Raw genomic sequence first — 23,927 nt, 5'->3', positions numbered from 1 at the left:
ATGTACTGTATCCTACTGTACTATACTGAATGAAACCCTACTGTACTCTGATTGCAACTGCACTGTGATACACTATTGAATTAAAATGAGCTGTACTGTACTTTTCTCTACTGTGCTCAACTGAATCAAACTGTACTGTGCTGTCCAAAAAAGTATTCTAGGTGTCTTTCCAACGTCCTTTAGCTAACTGGGTACGTTATTACAATGGATGATTGTCAGATTGTGACAACCATCCCCAACCAACCCTCCCAATGCTAACGCTAGTTAGCATTAGTTAGTAAGATGCTCGATAGCACATGGCTTGACCTAGAAACTTAAATAGGCTTGAAATAAAGCTCTCCCTTTCCTCTTTTCAATAAAAGTAATTGTTTATGGATACTCCCATCATACAACTACTTATTAAATAAATAGCAAACATATGAATATTTACTTTAACCCATGAAAAATGATAATATTCCTCTAACCTCAATGTTTTCTGATCCTGAATTGATCACATTGATGACCTCTGTTATACAGTACACTTTTCTTTTGATATGTTTTAATTTTATCTTTATTATTCTCCAAATGTATATTATTATTCTCCAAATTATATTATTATTCTCTAAATTATATATATTTTTTCATTGGTAGCACCAGAATAAGATTTGTTTTGGGGGGGGGATTGAGATGCATCCTATTTGAGTTCTAACTACTTTTGAAGCACATGCTGTGCCCTAAAAAAAATGAATATCTAATGCTGTAAATATACTGAACAAAATATAAACATCAATTTCAAAAGATTTTACTGAGTTACAGTTATATAAAGAAATCAGTCATTTGAAATAAATTAATTAGGCCCTAATCTATGGATTCCACATGACCAGGCAGGGGCACAGCCATGAGTGGGCCTGGGAGGGCATAGGCCCACCCACTTCCAAGCCCACACACTTGGGAGCCAGACCCAGACATTCAGAATGAGGTGTTTTTCCCACAAAAGGGGTTTATTACAGACCGAAATTTCATCAGCTGTCTGGGTGGCTGGTCTCAGACGACGGTCCTGGGCTTGCATGGTTACACGTGGTCTGCGGTTGTGAAGCTGGTTTGAGGTACTGCCAAATTCTCTGAAACAACATTGGAGGTATGATAAAGAAATTAACATTCAATTCTCTGGCAACAGCTCTGGTGGACATTCCTGCAGTCTGCATGCCAATTGCACGCTCCCTCAACTTGAGACATCTGTGGCATTGTTGTGTGATACAACTGCACATTTTAGTGGCCTTTTATTGTCCCCAGCACAAGGTCCACCTGATGCTAATTAGCATTTTCGAAGTCAGTAAGTAGAGCCATAAATAGATAAGTCAACTTGTCCGTGAGAGATTTACACGGTTATCAAAACGTCACGCCAGGGTGAGCCTACACAAAACACAGCCCTTATTTAAAGTGTTTCTAAAATCCCCTATGGGGAAAAAATGAATGGTGGAAAAACGATTGGAGCCATTTCCCTGTTTTGGCCGCTAGGTTTTATGGGTATTATGACTCATACTGTGCTACTCTATTGCAGCCAGCACTTGTAGGTCAAAGTAACAACTCAAATTAACACGTCCCTCAGAAAAACGAATCATAACTCAAACTGCACATCGCTAATCTATGATCATTGATCTTCTTAAGGAGATCAATCTTCCTAGTATATCCAAATGTTTGGATATACTAGTAAAGTTAACAGGCTGTTAGCTAGCTAGCCAATGAGGTAATATGCCCAAATAAAGTGTAAAAAAACAATAAATGGTTAACAACGTCGATGTGCGAGTAGTTTTAGAACTGCCCACAACATGGTTTATGGATGTAAAATGCGGTCTCGGCGATCCTCTATTGGAAGATAAAAAGTATTGCGCTGGTCATATGGGACAGATCTTTTGAGCTAGAAGCAAGCCGTTTTCACTGTAGTAATGGGCACTTCGAAACAACGGTACAGCGAGCCCTTAACATTAAAACAAGTTTTATTTTCATAGTCGCACAGTGCTCCCAAAATAAAACTCCTCCGCACTGCTAAATAATTTTGTCGTATGCCCCCTCATCCCCTCAATTAGAGCCCTGACAACACATCCAAATAAATTATAGATTTCACAATTATTTTTCTTAAATGATTGATCAACACAGAGGTACTTAAGGTACTTTTTATGTTGTATGGTCCTCCCACTGCGACTTGGTGGCAACATGCTGGTGAATGTGCACGGTGATGAGCCTGATTTCTCCTTTCCAGTAAATATCAAGGGTCTTCATTTTGTGACATGATGATCGGTGCATAGCTGCCAATTGGAAAAATAATCTTACTCTTAATCCATCTCATCCCATATAAACCTAACCTGTCCACTTTATCAGCCAACTGCAAGTGGTCTTGGATCCTTTGTATTTTAAATACCTAGTTATAGACTAGAGTTGGGTTGAATAGGTCACAGTGGCAAGAACTCTGTGTGACATAATCCGCTTCCTGAATAGAATGTGTGTTTTTACTCTTTGGACCAAGGGTCACGTTGTATGCCTTTAGTAAAAATACTCTACTCAACACTACAGGTCCCAGTGAGAGAAGTCGGTCATCGTTGTATCTAATCGGCATTGAGCTCAATCGTCTGGGGAACTCCAAGTCCACTAGTGAGTGGATATTTGATCCCCTAAACGGGTCACGGTCCCAAAGCATAAAGATGTATCATTTGATCCTATTCCACCATATAATAGACTATTTCCAATAGACTATTTACACCGTCGGCTGGGAAAGCGTCCGATGTCAGTCATTTAAAGCTATCAGCTAAAATCAATTCAAATCACATGCTTGGTAAACAACAGGTGTAGATTAACAGTGAAACGCTTACTGAAAGCTCTTCCCAACAACGCAGAGAGAAAAAGAGAAATGATAGAAAAATAGGTGTTGAAGACTAACAGTTGGTGTTGCTCAAAATGCGTACTACCACGCTTCAAGCACGTAAATTGGAGCATGAGTCCAAATCAAAGTATTCCAAACGGAGCACGGAGGGCACTTCTTGAATACTTACTCTCTGTTTGTACGCATTTTGAAGCACGCATCGATGGAAGCTTCAAAGGAAAGTATGCAAAGATATATGATGCAACCACGTAAAAAATGTACGCAACTTTTCTTGAAATCGATGTCGGCCATTTATTTGAGCTGAAGCGAGATAAAATACACTCGGACGACAGAATGAAATGTTGCCGATTTGACATCTCATTTGTTGCCTGACTACAATATCGTATCTAGATACATTAATAAATACATGCTGTGTTATTTTTGCCATGTTTACCTGCCTACGTACCATAGATCGTAAGCCCATAATAAGTCAGTAGTGCTAACTGTCTAGCTACTACAGTCGTGGCCAAAAGTTTTGAGAATTACACAAATATTAATTTTCACAAAGTCTGCTGCCTCAGTTTGTATGATGGCAATTTGCATATACTCCAGAATGTTATGAAGAGTGATCAGATGAATTGCAATTAATTGCAAAGTCCCTCTTTGCCATGCAAATGAACTGAATCCCCAAAAAACATTTCCACTGCATTTCAGCCCTGCCACAAAAGGACCAGCTGACAGCATGTCAGTGATTCTCTCGTTAACACAGGTGTGAGTGTTGACGAGAACAAGGCTGGAGATCACTCTGTCCTGCTGATTGAGTTTGAATAACAGACTGGAAGCTTCAAAAGGAGGGTGGTGCTTGGAATCATTGTTCTTCCTCTGTCAACTATGGTTACCTGCAAGGAAACATGTGCCGTTATCATTGCTTTGCACAAAAAGGGCTTCACAGGCAAGGATATTGCTGCCAGTAAGATTGCGCCTAAATCAACCATTTATTGGATCATCAAGAACTTCAAGGAGAGTGGTTCAAATGTTGTGAAGAAGGCTTCAGGGAGCCCAAGAAAGTCCAGCAAGCGCCAGGACCGTCTCCTAAAGTTGATTCAGCTGCGGGATCGGGGAACCCCCAGTACAGAGCTTGCTCAGGAATGGCAGCAGGCAGGTGTGCGTGCAGATGAGGCAAAGACTTTTGGAGGATGGCCTGGTGTCAAGAAGGGCAGCAAAGAAGCCACTTCTCTCCAGGAAAAACATCAGGGACAGACTGATATTCTGCAAAAGGTGCAGGAATTGGACTGCTGAGGACTGGGGTAAAGTCATTTTCTCTGAATCCCTTTTCTGATTGTTTGGGGCATCTGGAAAAAAGCTTGTCTGGTGAAGACAAGATGAGCGCTACCATCAGTCCTGTGTCATGCCAACAGTAAAGCATCCTGAGACCATTCATGCGTGGGGTTGCTTCTCAGCCAAGGGAGTGGGCTGACTCACAATTTTGCTTAAGAACACAGACATGAATAAAGAATGGTACCAACACATCCCCCGAGAGCAACTTCTCCCAACCATCCAGGAACAGTTTGGTGACGAACAATCCCTTTTCCAGCATGATGGAGCACCTTACCATAAGGCAAAAGTGATAACTAAGTGGCTCAGGGAACAAAACAGATTATTTTGGGTCCATGGCCAGGAAACTCCCCCGACCTTAATCCCATTGAGAACTTGTGGTCAATCGTCAAGAGGCGGGTGGACAAACAAAAACCCACAAATTCTGACAAACCCCAAGCATTGATTATGCAAGAATGGGCTGCCATCAGTCAGGATGTGGCCCAGAAGTTAATTGACAGCATGCCAGGGCAGATTGCAGAGGTCTTGAAAAAGAAGGGTCAACACTGCAAATATTGACTCTTTGCATCAACTTCATGTAATTGTCAATAAAAGCATTTGACACTTATGAAACGCTTGTAATTATACTTCAGTATTCCATACTAACATCTGACAAAAATATTTAAAGACACTGAAGCAGCAAACTTTGGAAATAAATATTTGTCATTTTCAACTTTTTTTTTTAGTTGCAAACAAAAATACAGGCCTAATATTGATTTATTTTATTTTTGGGGGCTTGCCTGTTTTGCATGTTATTTTGGCATTAATACGTGTCACATATCAATTTGGTACCTTGGGTCGAGTGTCAGCAACAACTCACAAAACCCCCGTTTCTCGACCGTGTAAATTGGGGCCATGTCTTTGCAGATGTAAGTTGCAACGGCAGCTGTTATCTCCTTCCATCTTCGTGATTCTTTGCCATATGGTGTGCCGCGGGAAAAAGCCTCTTGCAACGTCTGAGTCGGGTTTGTTTAGAGCGCTCGACTGTACTTTTTGGGGTCTCATTCGTAGACTCTCTCCGTACTGTTTTACATGATTCCTGCGTAGGTGGTAAGAGGTTAGTGGTGTTTGATTCTGCTGTCGGGACCGGCCTGCGGTATATTTTTGCAGAGGTCGGTTTTCTGGTCCGTGTCAGACTTCATACCCAAACCACATCCATGCGACCGAAGTAGCCCCTCTTCTAGGATGCCACCTTTCCAACAAGTCTGTTCACCAACTTTCTGCCCTTCTATTGCTGCCCCGGTCAACTGTAAGTGCTGTTATTGTGAAGTGGAAACGTCTACGAGCAACAACGGTTCTGCCGTGAAGTGGTAGGAAACACAAGCTCACTGAACAGGACCACCGAGTGCTGAAGCGTGTAAAAATGGTCTGTCCTTGGTTGAAACACTCACTACCGAGTTCCAAACTGCCTCTGGAAGCAAAATTAGTACAATAACTGTTCGTCGGGAGCTTCATGAAATGTGTTTTCATGACCGAGCAGCCGCACAGATCACCATGCGTTAGCTGGAGTGGTGTTAAGCTCTCTGCCATTGGACTTTGGAGCAGTGGAAATGGTTTTCTGGAGTAATGAATCACGCTTTACCATCGGTCAGTCCGATGGACGAATCTGGGTTTGTCGGATGACAGGAGAACACTACCTGCCCCAATGCATAGTGCCAACTGTAAAGTTTGGTGGAGGAGGAATAATGGTCTGGGGCTGTTTTTCATGGTTCGGGCCCCTTAGGTCCAGTGATGGGAAATCTTAATGCTACATTATACAATGACATTCTAGATGATTCTGTGCTTCCAACTTTGTGGCAACAGTTTAGGGAAGGCCCTTTACTGTTTCAGCATGACAACACCCCTGTGTACAAAGTGAGGTCCATACAGAAATGGTTTGTCGAGATCGGTGTAGAAGAACTTGACTGGCCTGGACAGAGCCCTGACCTCAACTCCATCGAACACCATTTGGGATGAATTGGAACGCAGACTGCGAGCCAGGTCTAATCGCTCAACATGTACAGTATGTGTTGGTCATATAGAGTATCTATGGCTACGTCACTTTGTGGTTATCAAAAACTAGACGTCACTTCTGGACATTTTCAAAGGGATGGACCAACATGCACTGTCAAGTATCAAGTTTGAGCCAGGTTCAATTTACACTTGCGTAGTGCTACTGTAACTAGAGTGAATGAAAGCTGTCTGTCAGCTAAATGTGGCAATCTCCAACATGTATCTCCACTATCGTGTGTGTGTGTGTGTGTGTGTGTGTGTGTGTGTGTGTGTGTGTGTGTAGCTGTTTTTAAAGCTGTACTGTCTGTCTTCTCTTGCAGCTGGGTATAGCCATTGGGTTCCTGGTCCCTCCCATCCTGGTGCCTAATGGTGATGACATGGATCAGCTGGCCTATGACATCAGTATTATGTTCTACATCACAGCAGGAGTTGCTACACTGCTCTTCCTACTGGTCGTCATGGGTAACTATTATACGCTTATATCATGCACTATGTAGCCTACAGTTTTACATATAGTGACAGGCATGGATCTACACTCACTTCCTGTAGACCCTATTCCAATGAGGCACTGTAGATTATAAATAGATCTGTATCTGAATTAAGGGCAAGATCAGGAACATTTTATGTGAATATGTAGACTCTGATCTGGTTCTGGAGATGAATATGAAATGTGGTGGAAATTCCACTTTAATCTGATGTGGGGATATCGGCTCTCTAGATGCAGACGTTGGAAAACCAGCTACTTGAACTAACAGCGACCTTGTAACCTACGGTAGTGCAGCACTGTGATTCTACTAAACCACTAACTAGGCCTGGGAATTGCCAGGGGACCTCACAATATTATTGCGACTCTCACGATTCTGTATGTATTGAGATTTGCTACTGCTATTTTATTGCGATTTTTGATCGAAATTGCTCACTATATGTCTGCTGCAGAGACGCGAGAGCATGAGAAATTTTGTTTTGATCAGTCACGGAAGTAAAAGCGCTGAAAACATGTCTCTCTATTTCAAAAGAAGATGGAGAACAAGCTATAGGATAGACAAATACCAGAGTTTTGGTACAGCCAACTAGCACTAGCTAATGCTACCTAGCAAAACATTGAATGAATCGAAAATATTTTTTACTAGTCGATACTTGGTGTCAACATACCTATATAATACAGCTTTAAAAAAAAAAAATTCCCCATCACAAACCATTACCACTGTAACCTACATACAGGTAACACTATGAGCTGTTCAGCTAACGTTGTGCAATTAAGCCTACTCATTCTGAAGTTTATTTTCATATGACCTGATTTCACTCAATAGCTGCTATTGTCTTTTGTCCCAAATTACACCCTATTCGTTACCTAGTGCACTGTGGGCCCTGGTCCAATGTAGTGCACTATATAGAGAATAGGGTGCTGATTGGGACTCAGACTACTGTCTTGCTGGTGAAGTGCTATTTAAAAGATCTGGAAAGCGTGATTAATTCCTGAAGATTGAATGATAAAGGAGGATGTAGCCTGCAGGTAGTCTGCACAGAGATGATATATTGGGGCTGAGGGTTAATGCTCTCTGAGTAGAGATGATATATTGGGCTGAGGGTTAATGCTCTCTGAGTAGAGATGATATATTGGGCTGAGGGTTAATGCTCTCTGAGTAGAGATGATATATTGGGCTGAGGGATAATGCTGTCTGAGTAGAGATGATATATTGGGCTGAGGGATAATGCTGTTTGAGTAGAGATGATATATTGGGCTGAGGGTTAATGCTGTCTGAGTAGAGATGATATATTGGGCTGAGGGTTAATGCTGTCTGAGTAGAGATGATATATTGGGCTGAGGGTTAATGCTGTCTGAGTAGAGATGATATATTGGGCTGAGGGAGAATGCTGTCTGAGCAGAGATGATATATTGGGCTGAGGGTTAATGCTGTCTGAGTAGAGATGATATATTGGGCTGAGGGATAATGTTTGAGTAGAGATGATATATTGGGCTGAGGCAGAGGGTTAATGCTGTCTGAGGCTCTTCTGCCTTTTTTGGGTTCTTGTTTTGCGCTACCAAGTAAATATTAACTGGTCACTAGTCTGTCTGTCTGTCTGTGTGGTTGCTAGATGCCCTGTCTGTCTGAGCCAACTGGGGGCCTGAGTTATGCCCTGCAAAAAGTGTGGGCCAAGTCCAGAATGTTGTGACAACAGCAGAGACGGTTGTCTAGCTGGAGAATGTTGTGCGGCAGAGACGGTTTAGATTCATGCTGCGTCTCTCAATGGATGAAGGAGGACAGAAATCGTTGACAGGCATGTTTCAGGTGTTTTATATGCATGTGTGTGAATCTGGAAGAGTACAAAAATTAGTTTTAAGATGTGAATATTAGCCTGAATGTAGCATTTGCCTTGCCATGGTTTTCAGTACATTTGACTCTCACAGTACTTTACATGCGTACTACAGTAGCTGAGTATTAAGGTACTGTGTATATCTAGAACAGCTTCATTACACTCCAACGAGTTTCAATGTCTTATAAGTAAGTAGCCTTGTACAAGCCTGAATGGTACATGGGCTCCTGCCCTCCTGCCCGATCTCCTATAACATGTACAAGTATACTCCCTGGACGCTAGTCTATCGTAGGGCCTTCAGTGTTTCGAGTTTGAGTGTACCTCGGGGTGCCTGTTCAGTGAGGACATTTTTTTTTAGTTGACAGTACTTAGCAAAGAGTACACTCCTGCTGGTTGAAACACCCCAGGGAAGACTATAGCTTAGAGATAAGAACAGAGACATCTGCACACAAAGATATCTGCAGCAGCTCTCTGCCCCATGACTCCAGTCTGAAAGCTGTCTCTCCCAGGAGAAAGTCAGCTTTAAGCAAGTCATGTAACAGTCACGATTCCACAGTTGCGACATTCCTTTGGGTCTGAGATTTTTTTGTTTGTTTTTGTCTCTTTTTAATCCTTGAAAGACTTTGTCAGCTAGCTGAAGCCTAAAAGCCTGTTGACAGGAATGGTGAGCTATACATGTTTGACCTATGTCCTATAAGTTTTGAAAGAACCAATTACAAGACTGAGGTAAAACCCATTTTAACACCTTCCAATATTTGCTTGTTCATACAATAGCCTCTAGGTCTATATGAATCTCTCTCTAAATGGGTGACGGCCAGTTCTTATGTTTATCTGGAAGAGCATCTATGTGTTGATGCAAATAATGCAACACGTTTTCCAGGCTTTGCCAGGGTTTTAAGTACATTGATTCATACAGTACTACTGTGTATGCTTGCTGGCTGAGTACTTAGTCATTATTATTCATTTAATAATAATGACAAAGTGATTAATGACAAAGAAATTAAATACAGAAATATCTCATTTACATAAGTACACTGAGTCAATACATGTTAGAATCACCATTTTGACAGTGATTACAGCTGTCTTTCTGGGTAAGTCTATTTTTATTTTATTTTACAAGGCAAGTCAGTTAAGGACAAATTCTTATTTACAATGACGGCCTACAACGGCCAAACCCGGACGACACTGGGCCAATTGTGCGCCACCCTATGAGACTCCCAATCACAGCCGGTTGTGATACAACCTGGATTTGAACCAGGGTGTCTGTAATGACACCTCAAGCACTGAGATGCAGTGCCTTAGACTGCTACGCCACTCGGGAGCACATTTCTAAGATTGCTTGATTCCTCTCCAACAAGCCTTTAGTTTCAATGTCTTGGAAGGAAGGAAGGAAGGAAGTAAGTAAGTAGCCTTGTCCAAGTTAGAACAGCACATATGCCCCTATTTTCTGTTTGATGTACAAGAACACTGGACAGGACACTAGTCTATCACAGGGCCTTGAATGTCTTGTCTGTGGTTAGTTAGGGTCTGGGGTTAGTTAGGGTCTGGGGTTAGTTAGGGTCTGGGGTTAGTTAGGGTCTGGGGTTAGTTAGGGTCTGGGGTTAGTTAGGGTCTGGGGTCTGGGGTTAGTTTGGGTCTGGGGTCTGGGGTTAGTTGGGGTCTGTGGTTAGTTGGGGTCTGTGGTTAGTTAGGGTCTGGGGTTAGTTAGGGTCTGGGGTTAGTTAGGGTCTGGGGTTAGTTAGGGTCTGGGGTTAGTTAGGGTCTGGGGTTAGTTAGGGTCTGGGGTTAGTTAGGGTCTGGGGTTAGTTAGGGTCTGGGGTCTGGGGTTAGTTTGGGTCTGGGGTTAGTTTGGGTCTGGGGTCTGGGGTTAGTTGGGGTCTGTGGTTAGTTGGGGTCTGTGGTTAGTTGGGGTCTGTGGTTAGTTGGGGTCTGGGGTTAGTTGGGGTCTGGGGTTAGTTGGGGTCTGGGGTTAGTTGGGGTCTGGGGTTAGTTGGGGTCTGGGGTTAGTTGGGGTCTGGGGTTAGTTAGGGTCTGGGGTTAGTTAGGGTCTGGGGTTAGTTAGGGTCTGGGGTTAGTTAGGGTCTGGGGTTAGTTAGGGTCTGGGGTTAGTTAGGGTCTGGGGTTAGTTAGGGTCTGGGGTTAGTTAGGGTCTGGGGTTAGTTAGGGTCTGGGGTTAGTTAGGGTCTGGGGTTAGTTAGGGTCTGGGGTTAGTTAGGGTCTGGGGTTAGTTAGGGTCTGGGGTTAGTTTGGGTCTGGGGTTAGTTTGGGTCTGGGGTTAGTTTGGGTCTGGGGTTAGTTAGGGTCTGGGGTTAGTTAAGCTGAGGGTGTTATTGATTTGTGTTCTTCACCCATTTCTAGAGAGACGACGCCAAGACTTTCAACATTCTGATTATCCTGTAGACAGCTGTCTCTGCTGCTGCTGTCTCCAGGCCTGTTCCAGGGAATGTGTACACACAGACGGGTCTCAGCAGCCAATATGTTTCATTAAGAGTTTGATGTCTTGGGTCTCTGTCGCTGTGGGTTCCAGTTCAGTGAGTACAGTCTAGGTTAGAGTACTTAGTTGGAGTAGACTCGTGCTGGGGACGGCGAGTTCACTGATATCCCCTGCTGGTTGAGACGCCCCAGGGAGGGCTAGCTCTGAGATAAGAACCACAATGACATCTGCAGCATTTCTTCACCCCCCAGACTCCTCGTTGAAAGCCTGCTCTGTCAAGAGAAAGTCAGCTTGAGGCACGTCATGTCACAGTTAGGATTCCACAGTTGACATTCCTTTGGGTCGGAGACTAGTGCTGAGTCCGACATGGCACGTTATCCACTGTATAGTGCACTTATTTTGCCCTGGGCCCATGGGTAATAGGGGACCATTCAGGACACAGACATGTATTTGTTACTGTTGCTCTGTGTCTTTTAGCCCTTGAAAGCCATGATAAAAAAAAGTTAAAAAAAATCGATGTAAACTTTTGTTTAACTAGGCAAGTCAGTTAACAACAAATTCTTAATTACAATGACGGCCTACCCCGGCTAAACGCTGGGCCAATTGTGCGCCGCCCTATGGGACTCCTAATCACGGCCGGATGTGATCTGAGATGCAGTGCCTTAGACCGCTGCACCACTCGGGAGCCCAAAATGATGAAAGCTCTTGAGGTCTGCACGCTATAGAAATAGCCCCTAGCGATGGTCTTTGTAGACTTTGTATCTTAATAGTTAAAAGCCTGTGGACAGGAGTAGTGAACTGGACTTGTTTGACCTACAGTGCCTTCAGAAAGTATTCCTACCCCTTGACTTACTCCACGTTTTGTAGTTACAGCCTGAATTGAAAATGGATTAAATAGATTTCCCACGGCCACAACACTCCATAATGACAGTGATATAAAAAATACAAACAAATGTATTGAATTAAATACAGAAATATCTAATTTACATAAGTTTTCACACCCCTTTGGCAGCGATGATAGCTCTAAGAGCTTTGTACACTTGGATTGTACAGTATATGCCCATTCATTAAAAAAAAATATTCATGCTTTGTCATTGGTGGTTTATAATTGCTAGACAACCATCAAGTCATGTCATATATTTTCAAGCAGATTTAAGTTAAAACTGTAACTCGGCCACTCAGGAACATTCACTATCTTCTTGGTAAACAACTCCAGTGTATATTTGGCCTTGTGTTTTAGGTTATTGTCCTGCTGAAAGATGAATTCATCTCCCAGTGTCTGGTGGAAAGCAGACAACCAGGTTTTCCTCTAGGATTTTGCCTGTGCTTAGCTCCATTCCGTAAATTGTTTTGACCTGGAAAAACTCATCAGTCCTTAACAATTACAAGCATACCCATAACAGGGTGCAGCCACCATTTATGCTTGAAAATATGGAGAGAGGTATTCAGTAAAGTATTGGATTTGCCCCAAACATAACACTGTATTCAGGACAAAAAGTTAACTGCTTTACATTGCAAATAGGATGCATGTTTTGGAATAATTTTTATTCTGTACAGGCTTCCTTTTCACTCTGTCAATTAGGTCCCGATCTGTCCCGAACTGTTTTAAAGTCATTTTTGGCCTCATGTTTCCACTTTGTCAGTATGGGGTATTGTCAGTATGGGGTATTGTCAGTATGGGGTATTGTCAGTATGGGGTATTGTCAGTATGGGGTATTGTCAGTATGGGGCATTGTCAGTATGGGGCATTGTCAGTATGGGGTATTGTATGTTGGACAGTGACACATTTTAAATTCAGGCACAACAGTTTGGATAAAGTAGAGGGGTGTGAATACTTTCTGAATGCATTGTATCTCCTATGAGAACAGTGGTGACACACACACTCTCCATTTGATCACTCACACATAATATGCATTTATATTGACTCTACACACCCACACACCCACTCCTATACAAGCTGCTGCTACTCTGTTTATCTTACATCCTGTTGCCTAGTCACCTTACCCCTATACATATCTACAGTTGAAGTTGGAAGTGTATTCACACCTTAGCCAAATACATTTAAACTCAGTTTTTCACAATTCCTGACATTTTAATCCTAGTAAAAATTCCCTGTCTTAGGTCAGTTAGGATCACCACTTTATTTAAAGAATATGAAATGTCTGAATAATAGTAGAGAGAATGATTTTATTTCAGCTTTTATTTCTTTAATCACATTCTCAGTGGGTCAGAGGTTTACATACACTCAATTAGTATTTGGTAGCATTGCCTTTAAATTGTTGGGTAGCATTGCCTTTAAACTTGGGTCAAACGTTTCGGGTAGCCTTCCACAAGCTTCCAACAATAAGCTGGGTGAATTTTGGCCCATTCCTCCTGACAGCTGGTGTAACTGAGTCAGGTTTGTAGGCCTATTGCTCGCACATGCTTTTTCAGTTCTGCTCACAAATTTTCTCTGGGATTGAGGTCAGGGCTTTGTGATGGCCACTCAATACCTTGACTTTGTTGTCCTTAAGCCATTTTGCCACAACTTTGGAAGTATGCTTGGGGTCATTGTCCATTTGGAAGACCCATTTGCGACCAAGCTTTAACCTCTCTTGGGTATGTGGGACGTGACCGTCCCACCTGCGGGACACACTATTCAACAGCCAGTGAAATAGCAGGGTGCCAAATTCAAAACGACAGTCTCATAATTCAAATTTCTCAAACATAGAACTATTATATCCCATTTTAAAGATAAGATTCTCGTTAATCCAACCACATTGTCTGATTTTCAAAAAGGCTTTACGGAGAAAGCATAGCATTAGATTATGTTAGCACATCACCTTGACAAGAAAAACCACACAGCCATTTTCCAAGCAAGGAGAGGCGTCACAAAAACCAGAAATACAGCTAAAATTAAGCACTAACCTTTGATGATCTTCATCAGATGGCACTCATAGCACTTCATGTTACGCAATACATGTATGTTTTGCTCGATAAAGTTCATATTTGTATCCAAAAACCCCATTTTACATTGGCCCGTGATGTTCAGAAATGTTTTTCCTTCAAAAACTTCCGGTGAATGAGCACATCAATTTATAGAAATACTCATCATAAACGTTGATAAAATATTAAACTGTTATTCAAAGAATTATAGATAAACCTCTCCTTAATGCAACTGCTGTGACAGATTTCAAAACAGCTTCACGGGGAAAACACACTTTGCAATAATCTGAGTACGGCGCTCAGAAAACATCAGGCAATACAGGTACCCGCCATTTTAGAGTCATCTAAAATCATAAATAGCATTATAAATATTCACTTACCTTTGATCTTCATCAGAATGCACTCCCAGGAACCCCAGGTCCACAATAAATGTTGTTTTGTTCGATAAAGTCCATTTATGTCCAAATACCTCCTTTTTGTTAGCGCGTTCAGTAAGCTACTCCAAATGTAGGAAGCGTGCCCAACATTTCACGACAAAGTAAAAAAAAAAGTTTTATTTACATTCGTAGAAACATGTCAAACGATGTATAGCATCAATCTTTCGGGCCTTTTTAACATAAAAGTTTAATAATATTCCAACTGGACGATTCCAATGTCTTCATAAATGTAATGGAACACAGCTACCTCACGTGAATGCGCGCCACTGAAGTCATATTATTTTCTGAGTAACCAACTTCCCGGCCTTCTCGTTCGCTCTCTGTTAACTGTAGAAGCCTGAAACAACGTTCTAAAGACGGTTGACATCTAGTGGAAGCCTTAGGAAGTGCAAAATGAACCCTAAGTCACTGTATACTGTAAAGGCAATCACTTGAAAAAACTACAAGCCTCAGGTTTCCCACTTCCTGGTTGGCTTTTTCTCAGGTTTTTTCCTGCCATAGGAGTTCTGTTATACTCACAGACATCATTCAAACAGTTTTAGAAACTTCAGTGTTTTCTATCCAAATCTACTAATAATATGCATATCCTACCTTCTGGGCCCGAGTACCAGGCAGTTTAATTTGGGCACGCTTTTCATCCAGAATTCCAAATGCTGCCCCCTACCCTAGTGAAGTTATCTCAAGACATCAGTCAGGAAGTTGTTGCTTCAATATATCCACATAATTTTCCTTCCTCATGGTGCCATCTATTTTGTGAAGTGCACCAGTCCCTCCTGCAGCAAAGCACCCCCACAACATGATGCTGCCACCCCTGTGCTTCACGGTTGGGATGGTGTTCTTCGGCTTGCAAGCGTCCCCCTTTTTCTTCCAAACATAACGATGGTCATTATGGCCAAACAGTTCTATTTTTGTTTCATCAGACCAGAGGACATTTCTCCAAAAAGTACGACCTTTGTCCCCATGTGCAGTTGCAAACCGTAGTCTGGCTTTTTTTATGGTGGTTTTGGAGCAGTGGCTTCTTCCTTGCTGAGTGGCCTTTCAAGTTATGTCGATATAGATACTTCTGTACCTGTTTCCTCCAGCATCTTCACAAGGTCATTTGCTGTTGTTCTGGGACTGATTTGCACTTTTCGCACCAAACTACGTTCATCTCTAGGAGACAGAACGTGTCTTCTTCCTGAGCGGTATGACGGCTGCGTGATCCCATGGTGTTTATACTTGCGTACTATTGTTTGTACAGATGAACGTGGTACCTTCAGGCTTTTGGAAATTGCTCCCAAGGATGAACTAGACTTGTGGAAGGTCTACAATTTTTTTTCCCGAGGTCTTGGCTGATTTCTTTTGATTTTCCCATCATTTCAAGCAAAGAGGCACTGAGTTTGAAGGTAGGCCTTGAAATACATCCACAGGTACACCTCCAATTGACTCAAATTATGTCAATTAGCCTAAGGTGGTGCGGTGGTCTTTCTTGTGGGCAAACTTGGTCATCAGTCTGGCATTTTCTGGATAAAGTCATGCTTGATTGACAGAATGGCCTTTGTATTCAACTTTTTCTGGCCCAAGGTGGGTGGCTGAGTGTTTTACCCTGTTTAGCTTGGAAAAGGGACAAGGAATGAGAAGGATTTGCCAGTAGATTGTCGACGTGATTTGATGATGACTGCGGCTATGTAGTGTCCCCATTAGTGACAGAACACTGAGCTAATCAAGGCACAACAAGAGAAGATTACCAACACCTACGCTGTGTGCTTTCGCTGGCTGCCCCTCCACCACAGAAAGCACTGAGCTAGGCTGATTTTTGGAGCTGCCTTACTCAGAGGCCATATTTGTATGCGTCTTTAGTAACTCAAGGATTTTTTTTCTTCCACATTCTTTGCAAACTGATGTGACATGAATTAATGCCAAAATGACATGTAAAACAGGCCAACAATTTTTATTTTAGCTAAACATCTGGGGCTCAAAACAGGCCCTGAATGATTGCTCGCCACTGTATCGGAGTATGGAAAGCACCAATTACAACACTGAGGCAAAACCTGTTAAACACCTTACAATATTTGCGTTCTCAGTCAATAGCCTCTAGGCCAGGGCTGCCCAACCCTGGAGATCTACTGTCCTGTAGGTTTTCAGTCCAACCCTACTTTAGCAGTTCTGATTCATCTAGTTCAGGTCTTGTTGAGCAGCTAATTAGTAGAATCAGGTGTGTTAAATTAGGGTTGGACTGAAAACCCACAGGACGGTAGATCTCCAGGAACAGGGTTGGGCATCCCTTGTCTAGAGGCTATATGAAGCTGAGCTGAATCCCTTACTCTTGTGGAATTAGCCTATATGGATAAGGCTAAATTTGAAATGTTTCTTGAAGGAAAAATTATGGCAACACATAAACATGGTAGAACACAAAGGTGATGACAAAATCAGCTGACGAGACTGAATATAAACATTACACTGTTTTCTACCTGCATTTTACATTTACTGTACTTTTTATTTTTTTGTTTAACGAAATCTGAAAATGCTCTTCGTACCTGATAAGAATATTCATGGAACATTTGGAGTAGGTGCAACATCATACTAGTAAATGACAAGGGTTTGAGTGAGAGGTCTAACTGGTGATTCCAAGTGGCACACACACCTCTTCAAAGTGTGCACAGTTCCTAAGTAATTTCAATGTACATTTATGACTCATAGAATATTCTTCAACTATAAGGGGCTTTTTTTTAGCTCTCCTAGCTCTAGCAGTGCCATTGAGGAACTAGAGCAAGCACACTTGTAGTTGTTTTGTTTGGAACACAACCCTGCATCCACGCTTTTACACAGTTAATGTTGTTTATGAAATCCAAAAGCTGTCCATTTTTATAAATCTTTGTCTGGGTTTGGCGGGCATAATTTGAAAGCCTGTTCTGTTGGTGATATGACTAGCTAAAGCTGAGAAGCACAGATCCTGACCTTCGACAGCATGTTTAGCATGTTATTGTACAGCCGCTGTGTTCCAATTTAGACACTTATCAGTGTCACAGTCTGCCGTTTTCAACCTGTATACAGGTATAAGTGTAAATACTCTCTGCATCAATACTCTCTGCATCTTCTCTGTATTCATTCTTAAATATCCCGTTACGTTCTTTTTTACTATGCTACTGATGTTCCTTTCTGTCTCCGTCTGTCTCTCTCTTCACAGTGTTCCAGGAGCGTCCGGAGCTTCCTCCCACTCAGGCCCAGGCCACAGCTCGCTGTATCCCTCCAGAACAGTACTCCTACACCGCCTCCATCCTCAGGCTGCTCCGAAACAAACCCTTCCTCCTCCTCATCCTCACATACGGTCAGTACTTAACACAGCTCAGTAGTGATACAAGGGGTTGAGCTGAGCTGTCCATGGCTATCCTGGTTATGCATACATCCATCGTTTTTGGTACTGTGCTGGAGGACAATGTGAAAACATACTGTGCTGTCTCGGGTATTATGTTTCAAGTAGGCACATGCTAGTTGTGAACTGTCTGCCAGTGTTCCACCTGTTCCACCTGACCTACAGTTACCTAGTGAACTACATTTTAGTCATTTAGTAGACACTCTTATCCAGAGCGACTTACAGGAGCAATTAGGGTTAAGTGCCTTGCTCAAGAGCACATCGACAGATTTTTCACCTAGTCGGCTCAGAGATTCGAACCAACAACGTTGTGGTTACTGGCCCAACACGTTTAACTGCTAGGCTACCTGCCACTCAGAAATGTGCCCATTTTTCCCACTCTGCATCACAGGTGAACCATTAATGTGTTATCCTATGTGGAGGGACTCTGTGCCGGCTAGGACGTCATTGGCTGTCCCCAGATCCACAAGGAAATGTTACGGTCGCATGTCAACGTGTAAAACAATGTTTTTATGTTTCTCTTTTTTACATTTTTTTACTTATTACTCTTTTATATTAATGGAAGCACTGTAGTTTACGGTGCTGAAAGAGTAGGGTCACATCTGGAAAGTACCAGGAGAAAACTGTGAAATAACATGGCAACAACCAGGTAAGAATGCAGTACTTACCCATTTAATAGTTAGTTTGTATCTGCTAAGTACTGATAAAAGAGTGACAAATTATCCTGGTCGATATGTAGGAACAACTATAAAGAGTGAATTATCCTGGTCGATATGTAGGAACAACTATAAAGAGTGAATTATCCTGGTCGATATGTAGGAACAACTATTATAAAGAGTGAATTATCCTGGTCGTTAAGTAGGAACAACTATTATAAAGAATTATGAATTATCTTAGTAGGAACAACTGTTTGTTACTGAAAAACAATCGATAATAGAGGATATATTTATTAAGAATGTACTGGGAACTTTCACTTATGCTGTATGTGGGCCATCCTAAAAAAACATGTACCTTACTGTTAGTTTCTGTGCACCTTACTGTTAGTTTCTGTGTACCTTACTGTTAGTTTCTGTGTACCTTACTGTTAGTTTCTGTGTACCTTACTGTTAGTTTCTGTGTACCTTACTGATCAACACCACCATCAGAAGTAAGCTACTTTAATAAGTGAAACTTCATTTAATAGGACAGCATACAGTTTGTCCATGACTAGCAAATAGTTTCTATATAGCACAAGAAACCTCAATAATATAGTTTGTTAAAATGGGGGCGATTCACAAACACTTGAATGAAAGGATTGTATATATTTATTTTGCTTCTTGTAGTATTCAATCATCATCATAGCCACAAAATAACATTACCATATAACTGAAGGTGGCAATTTTCTGAATGAATCAAACCACCGTTAAAAAAAAGAAAAAAAATCGTGGCACACCCAGACTGTGATTGGTATTGCAGGCTGTGTCCAGTTTGTCCTGGTACCTCTGGTGAACATGCGGATGCCTCACGTCACCCAGACTGTGATTGGTATGGCAGGCTGTGTCCAGTTTGTCCTGGTACCTCTGGTGAACATGCGGATGCCTCACGTCACCCAGACTGTGATTGGTATGGCAGGCTGTGTCCAGTTTGTCCTGGTACCTCTGGTGAACATGCGGATGCCTCACGTCACCCAGACTGTGATTGGTATGGCAGGCTGTGTCCAGTTTGTCCTGGTACCTCTGGTGAACATGCGGATGCCTCGCGTCACCCAGACTGTGATTGGTATGGCAGGCTGTGTCCAGTTTGTCCTGGTACCTCTGGTGAACATGCGGATGCCTCGCGTCACCCAGACTGTGATTGGTATGGCAGGCTGTGTCCAGTTTGTCCTGGTACCTCTGGTGAACATGCGGATGCCTCGCGTCACCCAGACTGTGATTGGTATGGCAGGCTGTGTCCAGTTTGTCCTGGTACCTCTGGTGAACATGCGGATGCCTCACGTCACCCAGACTGTGATTGGTATGGCAGGCTGTGTCCAGTTTGTCCTGGTACCTCTGGTGAACATGCGGATGCCTCACGTCACCCAGACTGTGATTGGTATGGCAGGCTGTGTTCAGTTTGTCCTGGTACCTCTGGTGAACATGCGGATGCCTCACGTCACCCAGACTGTGATTGGTATGGCAGGCTGTGTCCAGTTTGTCCTGGTACCTCTGGTGAACATGCGGATGCCTCACGTCACCCAGACTGTGATTGGTATGGCAGGCTGTGTCCAGTTTGTCCTGGTACCTCTGGTGAACATGCGGATGCCTCACGTCACCCAGACTGTGATTGGTATGGCAGGCTGTGTCCAGTTTGTCCTGGTACCTCTGGTGAACATGCGGATGCCTCACGTCACCCAGACTGTGATTGGTATGGCAGGCTGTGTCCAGTTTGTCCTGGTACCTCTGGTGAACATGCGGATGCCTCACGTCACCCAGAGTCTCAACTGTGTGGTGGAAGGAGGCAGAGGAAAAATGTTGTTTTCGACACAGCTTGAATTTACCACTCTGGATCCGACGTTGGGCCATAGACATAACCAAGGCTTCGACGAAGTACCACGAGTACTACAACATACACATGAACGTCAACACACACTCCCATCTGGAACAAAGACAACAGTGATTTACTGTCTCCTGCTGTGTGTGAAGTCCACAGTAATAGTAGAGTAATACCTTAACCTGCTGTGGGTGCTCTCTAAGAAAGCTCCCTGAAAGTCCCTGTTGGCTGTGCCTCACTTGCTCTTTCTCTCACCAACAGGACTGAACGTGGGCTGCTTTTATGCTGTGGGCACGCTACTGAACCGCATGATCATCGAGCATTACCCTGTAAGTCCTACGGTGCAGTATGTGGGCACTGAAACACATTGACAACACTACAACAATGGGCGTGTTATTTGGTTGACAGTACAAACATTCAAGAATACAACAATGGGCGTGTTATTTGGTTGACAGTACAAACATTCTAGAATACAACAATGGGCGTGTTATTTGGTTGACAGTACAAACATTCTAGAATACAACAATGGGCGTGTTATTTGGTTGACAGTACAAACATTCTAGAATACAACAATGGGCGTGTTATTTGGTTGACAGTACAAACATTCTAGAATACAACAATGGGCGTGTTATTTGGTTGACAGTACAAACATTCTAGAATACAACAATGGGCGTGTTATTTGGTTGACAGTACAAACATTCTAGAATACAACAATGGGCGTGTTATTTGGTTGACAGTACAAACATTCTAGAATACAACAATGGGCGTGTTATTTGGTTGACAGTACAAACATTCTAGAATACAACAATGGGCGTGTTATTTGGTTAACAGTATAAACATTCTAGAAGTACAGTAAAAGGTCAGGCGAGATTACATTACTGAAGGTTGAAGTTATTCAACAAAGCCCTGTGTTATTCACCCTTACCTAAAGAGGGTTGTCGCTGGGGGTTGTCGCTGGTTGTCGGCGGGGGTGTAGGGGGTTAGGGGGTTGTCGCCAGGTGGCTGGGGGTGTAGGGGGTTGTTGCCAGGGGGCTGGGGGTTAGGGGGTTGTTGCCAGGGGGCTGGGGGTTAGGGGGTTGTCGCCAGGTGGCTGGGTGTTAAACATGAACTTATAAAAACAGCAGCTCTTTGCTATATTTGTTGAGTCTCTCTCTAATCATGGTTTAGAGAGAGACTCAACAACTTTGCTGTGCGTTTTTTATTTTAGTCTGGCTCAAGGAAACTGTGCAGACACGATCTGAGCTATCTGATTGGCCAGCGGTAGGCCTATAGGTGCGCTTGATTTGCTCTCTGGGCCTGCTGGGTAGGTGGAGTTCTACCTTCAGACACATGAAATGGGAACACTTTTCCTTCCTGGCGCTAGGCGATAGGCCTGTTGAATTAAGTGCACCTACCGCCAACAGTGCAAAATGAATAAATAATAGGAACACAAGGCTTTACAGTGTTTTACTGAAATGTTTGGTGATGGACTAGGAATGGCTTGGAGATGGACCAGTTGGTGACCACTGCCCTAAACCTATTGACCTGATCAGCATTAGTATAGAATTCAGTATCAAATCAAATGTTATTTGTCACATTTGCCAACTACAGCAGGTGTAGACCTTACAGTGAAGTGCTTACTTACAAGCCCTTAACCAACAATGCAATTTAAAAAATGAATTAAAAAAATATACAAATAAGAAATAAAAGTAACTAATAATTAAAGTGCAGTAGTAAAATAACAGTAGCGAGGCTATATACAGGGGGGTACTGGTACAGGGTCAATGTGCGGGGACACCGGTTAGTCGAGGTAATTGAGGTAATATGTAGTATATTACCAGTTATCTCCTACAGAAAGAGACTGTCACGCGCTCTGCCACGTGATATGACCTGTTTAGCTTGTAGAGCTTCACACTCCTCCATTCAATACTGATGGAAACTCTCAACATACAGTAGCTCAGGGAAACCTGTTTCCAACCTAGTCAGTAGTGGGTTAGAATAGCATGCACAATGGTGCTGCTTCACAAATGGAACCCTATTCCCTTTATAGTGCACTACTTTAGACCAGGGCTTTATGGCACCCTATTTCCTATATAGTGCACTACTTTAGACCAGATCCCTATGGCACCCTATTCCCTATATAGTGCATTACTTTAGACCAGAGCCCCCCCACACACACACACACACACACACACACACACACACACACCCTAACCCTAGTCTCCCCTGTCTGTCCTGACCCGCAGGGTGAAGAGTTGAACGCAGGGAGGATAGGTCTCACCATCGTTATCGCTGGCATGGTGGGATCACTGATCTGTGGCATCTGGTTGGACAGAACCAAAACATACAAGTAAGTCAAGTCCAGGTTATCTTAAAGTGCGTTTTACATGGGTCACAACAACACATCAAAATCATTCAGAATGAAGGTGGAATGGGGAAAGGCGTATGGACATACAGGAAGTTGGTCGACTTGCTTTGAGCCAATCCAGTGAACGAAGCTGGTTATGATGTCATCACAGCCAGTGTTGCCCACTGGGAAAGAAACTCACTGTGCAGCTTTTTCACTAATGACTTGTGTGAGACGCTATTGTCTTCAGTTCTTGTACTGTCCATGTTTTATCCTCTCATGTTGTTGGCCGGCTGTATGAGACTTCTAGGTCCTTGACTGTAGGATGTTGGTTTGTATTGTTAGGCTGGCTCCTTGACTGTAGGATGTTGGTTTGTATTGTTAGGCTGGCTCCTTGACTGTGTAGGATGTTGGTTTGTATTGTTAGGCTGGCTCCTTGACTGTGTAGGATGTTGGTTTGTATTGTTAGGCTGGCTCCTTGACTGTAGGATGTTGGTTTGTATTGTTAGGCTGGCTCCTTGACTGTAGGATGTTGGTTTGTATTGTTAGGCTGGCTCCTTGACTATGTAGGATGTTGGTTTGTATTGTTAGGCTGGCTCCTTGACTGTGTAGGATGTTGGTTTGTATTGTTAGGCTGGCTCCTTGACTGTAGGATGTTGGTTTGTATTGTTAGGCTGGCTCCTTGACTGTAGGATGTTGGTTTGTATTGTTAGGCTGGCTCCTTGACTATGTAGGATGTTGGTTTGTATTGTTAGGCTGGCTCCTTGACTATGTAGGATGTTGGTTTGTATTGTTAGGCTGGCTCCTTGACTATGTAGGATGTTGGTTTGTATTGTTAGGCTGGCTCCTTGACTGTGTAGGATGTTGGTTTGTATTGTTAGGCTGGCTCCTTGACTGTGTAGGATGTTGGTTTGTATTGTTAGGCTGGCTCCTTGACTGTGTAGGATGTTGGTTTGTATTGTTAGGCTGGCTCCTTGACTGTGTAGGATGTTGGTTTGTATTGTTAGGCTGGCTCCTTGACTGTGTAGGATGTTGGTTTGTATTGTTAGGCTGGCTCCTTGACTGTAGGATGTTGGTTTGTATTGTTAGGCTGGCTCCTTGACTGTAGGATGTTGGTTTGTATTGTTAGGCTGGCTCCTTGACTGTGTAGGATGTTGGTTTGTATTGTTAGGCTGGCTCCTTGACTGTGTAGGATGTTGGTTTGTATTGTTAGGCTGGCTCCTTGACTGTGTAGGATGTTGGTTTGTATTGTTAGGCTGGCTCCTTGACTGTGTAGGATGTTGGTTTGTATTCTTCTTGGCTGGCTCCTTGACTGTGTAGGATGTTGGTTTGTATTCTTCTTGGCTGGCTCCTTGACTGTGTAGGATGTTGGTTTGTATTCTTCTTGGCTGGCTCCTTGACTGTGTAGGATGTTGGTTTGTATTCTT

General features: G+C 42.9%; 1 protein-coding gene across 6 annotated transcripts in view; it reads left to right on the top strand.

Moving 5' to 3' along the window:
* Positions 1–23,927, top strand: part of LOC106608296 (choline/ethanolamine transporter flvcr2b) — a 66,261-nt gene that overhangs the window by 11,828 nt on the left and 30,506 nt on the right. For all 6 annotated transcript variants that reach the window (XR_014392760.1, XR_006770373.2, XR_001329426.3 and 3 more), the window contains exons 2-5: positions 6,523–6,664; positions 17,481–17,621; positions 20,436–20,503; positions 22,400–22,503. Coding sequence is in view for 3 of the 6 variants with exons in the window: in XM_014206163.3 (XP_014061638.1) it covers positions 6,523–6,664; positions 17,481–17,621; positions 20,436–20,503; positions 22,400–22,503 (455 nt within the window). In the remaining 3 variants the exon portion in view is untranslated. The remainder of the gene's footprint in view (positions 1–6,522; positions 6,665–17,480; positions 17,622–20,435; positions 20,504–22,399; positions 22,504–23,927) is intronic.

Source organism: Salmo salar, chromosome 06, assembly GCF_965601325.2.
Source record: "Salmo salar chromosome 06, fSalSal1, whole genome shotgun sequence".
NCBI classification, from domain to species: domain Eukaryota; kingdom Metazoa; phylum Chordata; class Actinopteri; order Salmoniformes; family Salmonidae; genus Salmo; species Salmo salar.
The sequence above is the reverse complement of the archived record's forward strand: the minus strand, read 5'-3'. Positions and strand labels throughout refer to the sequence as shown.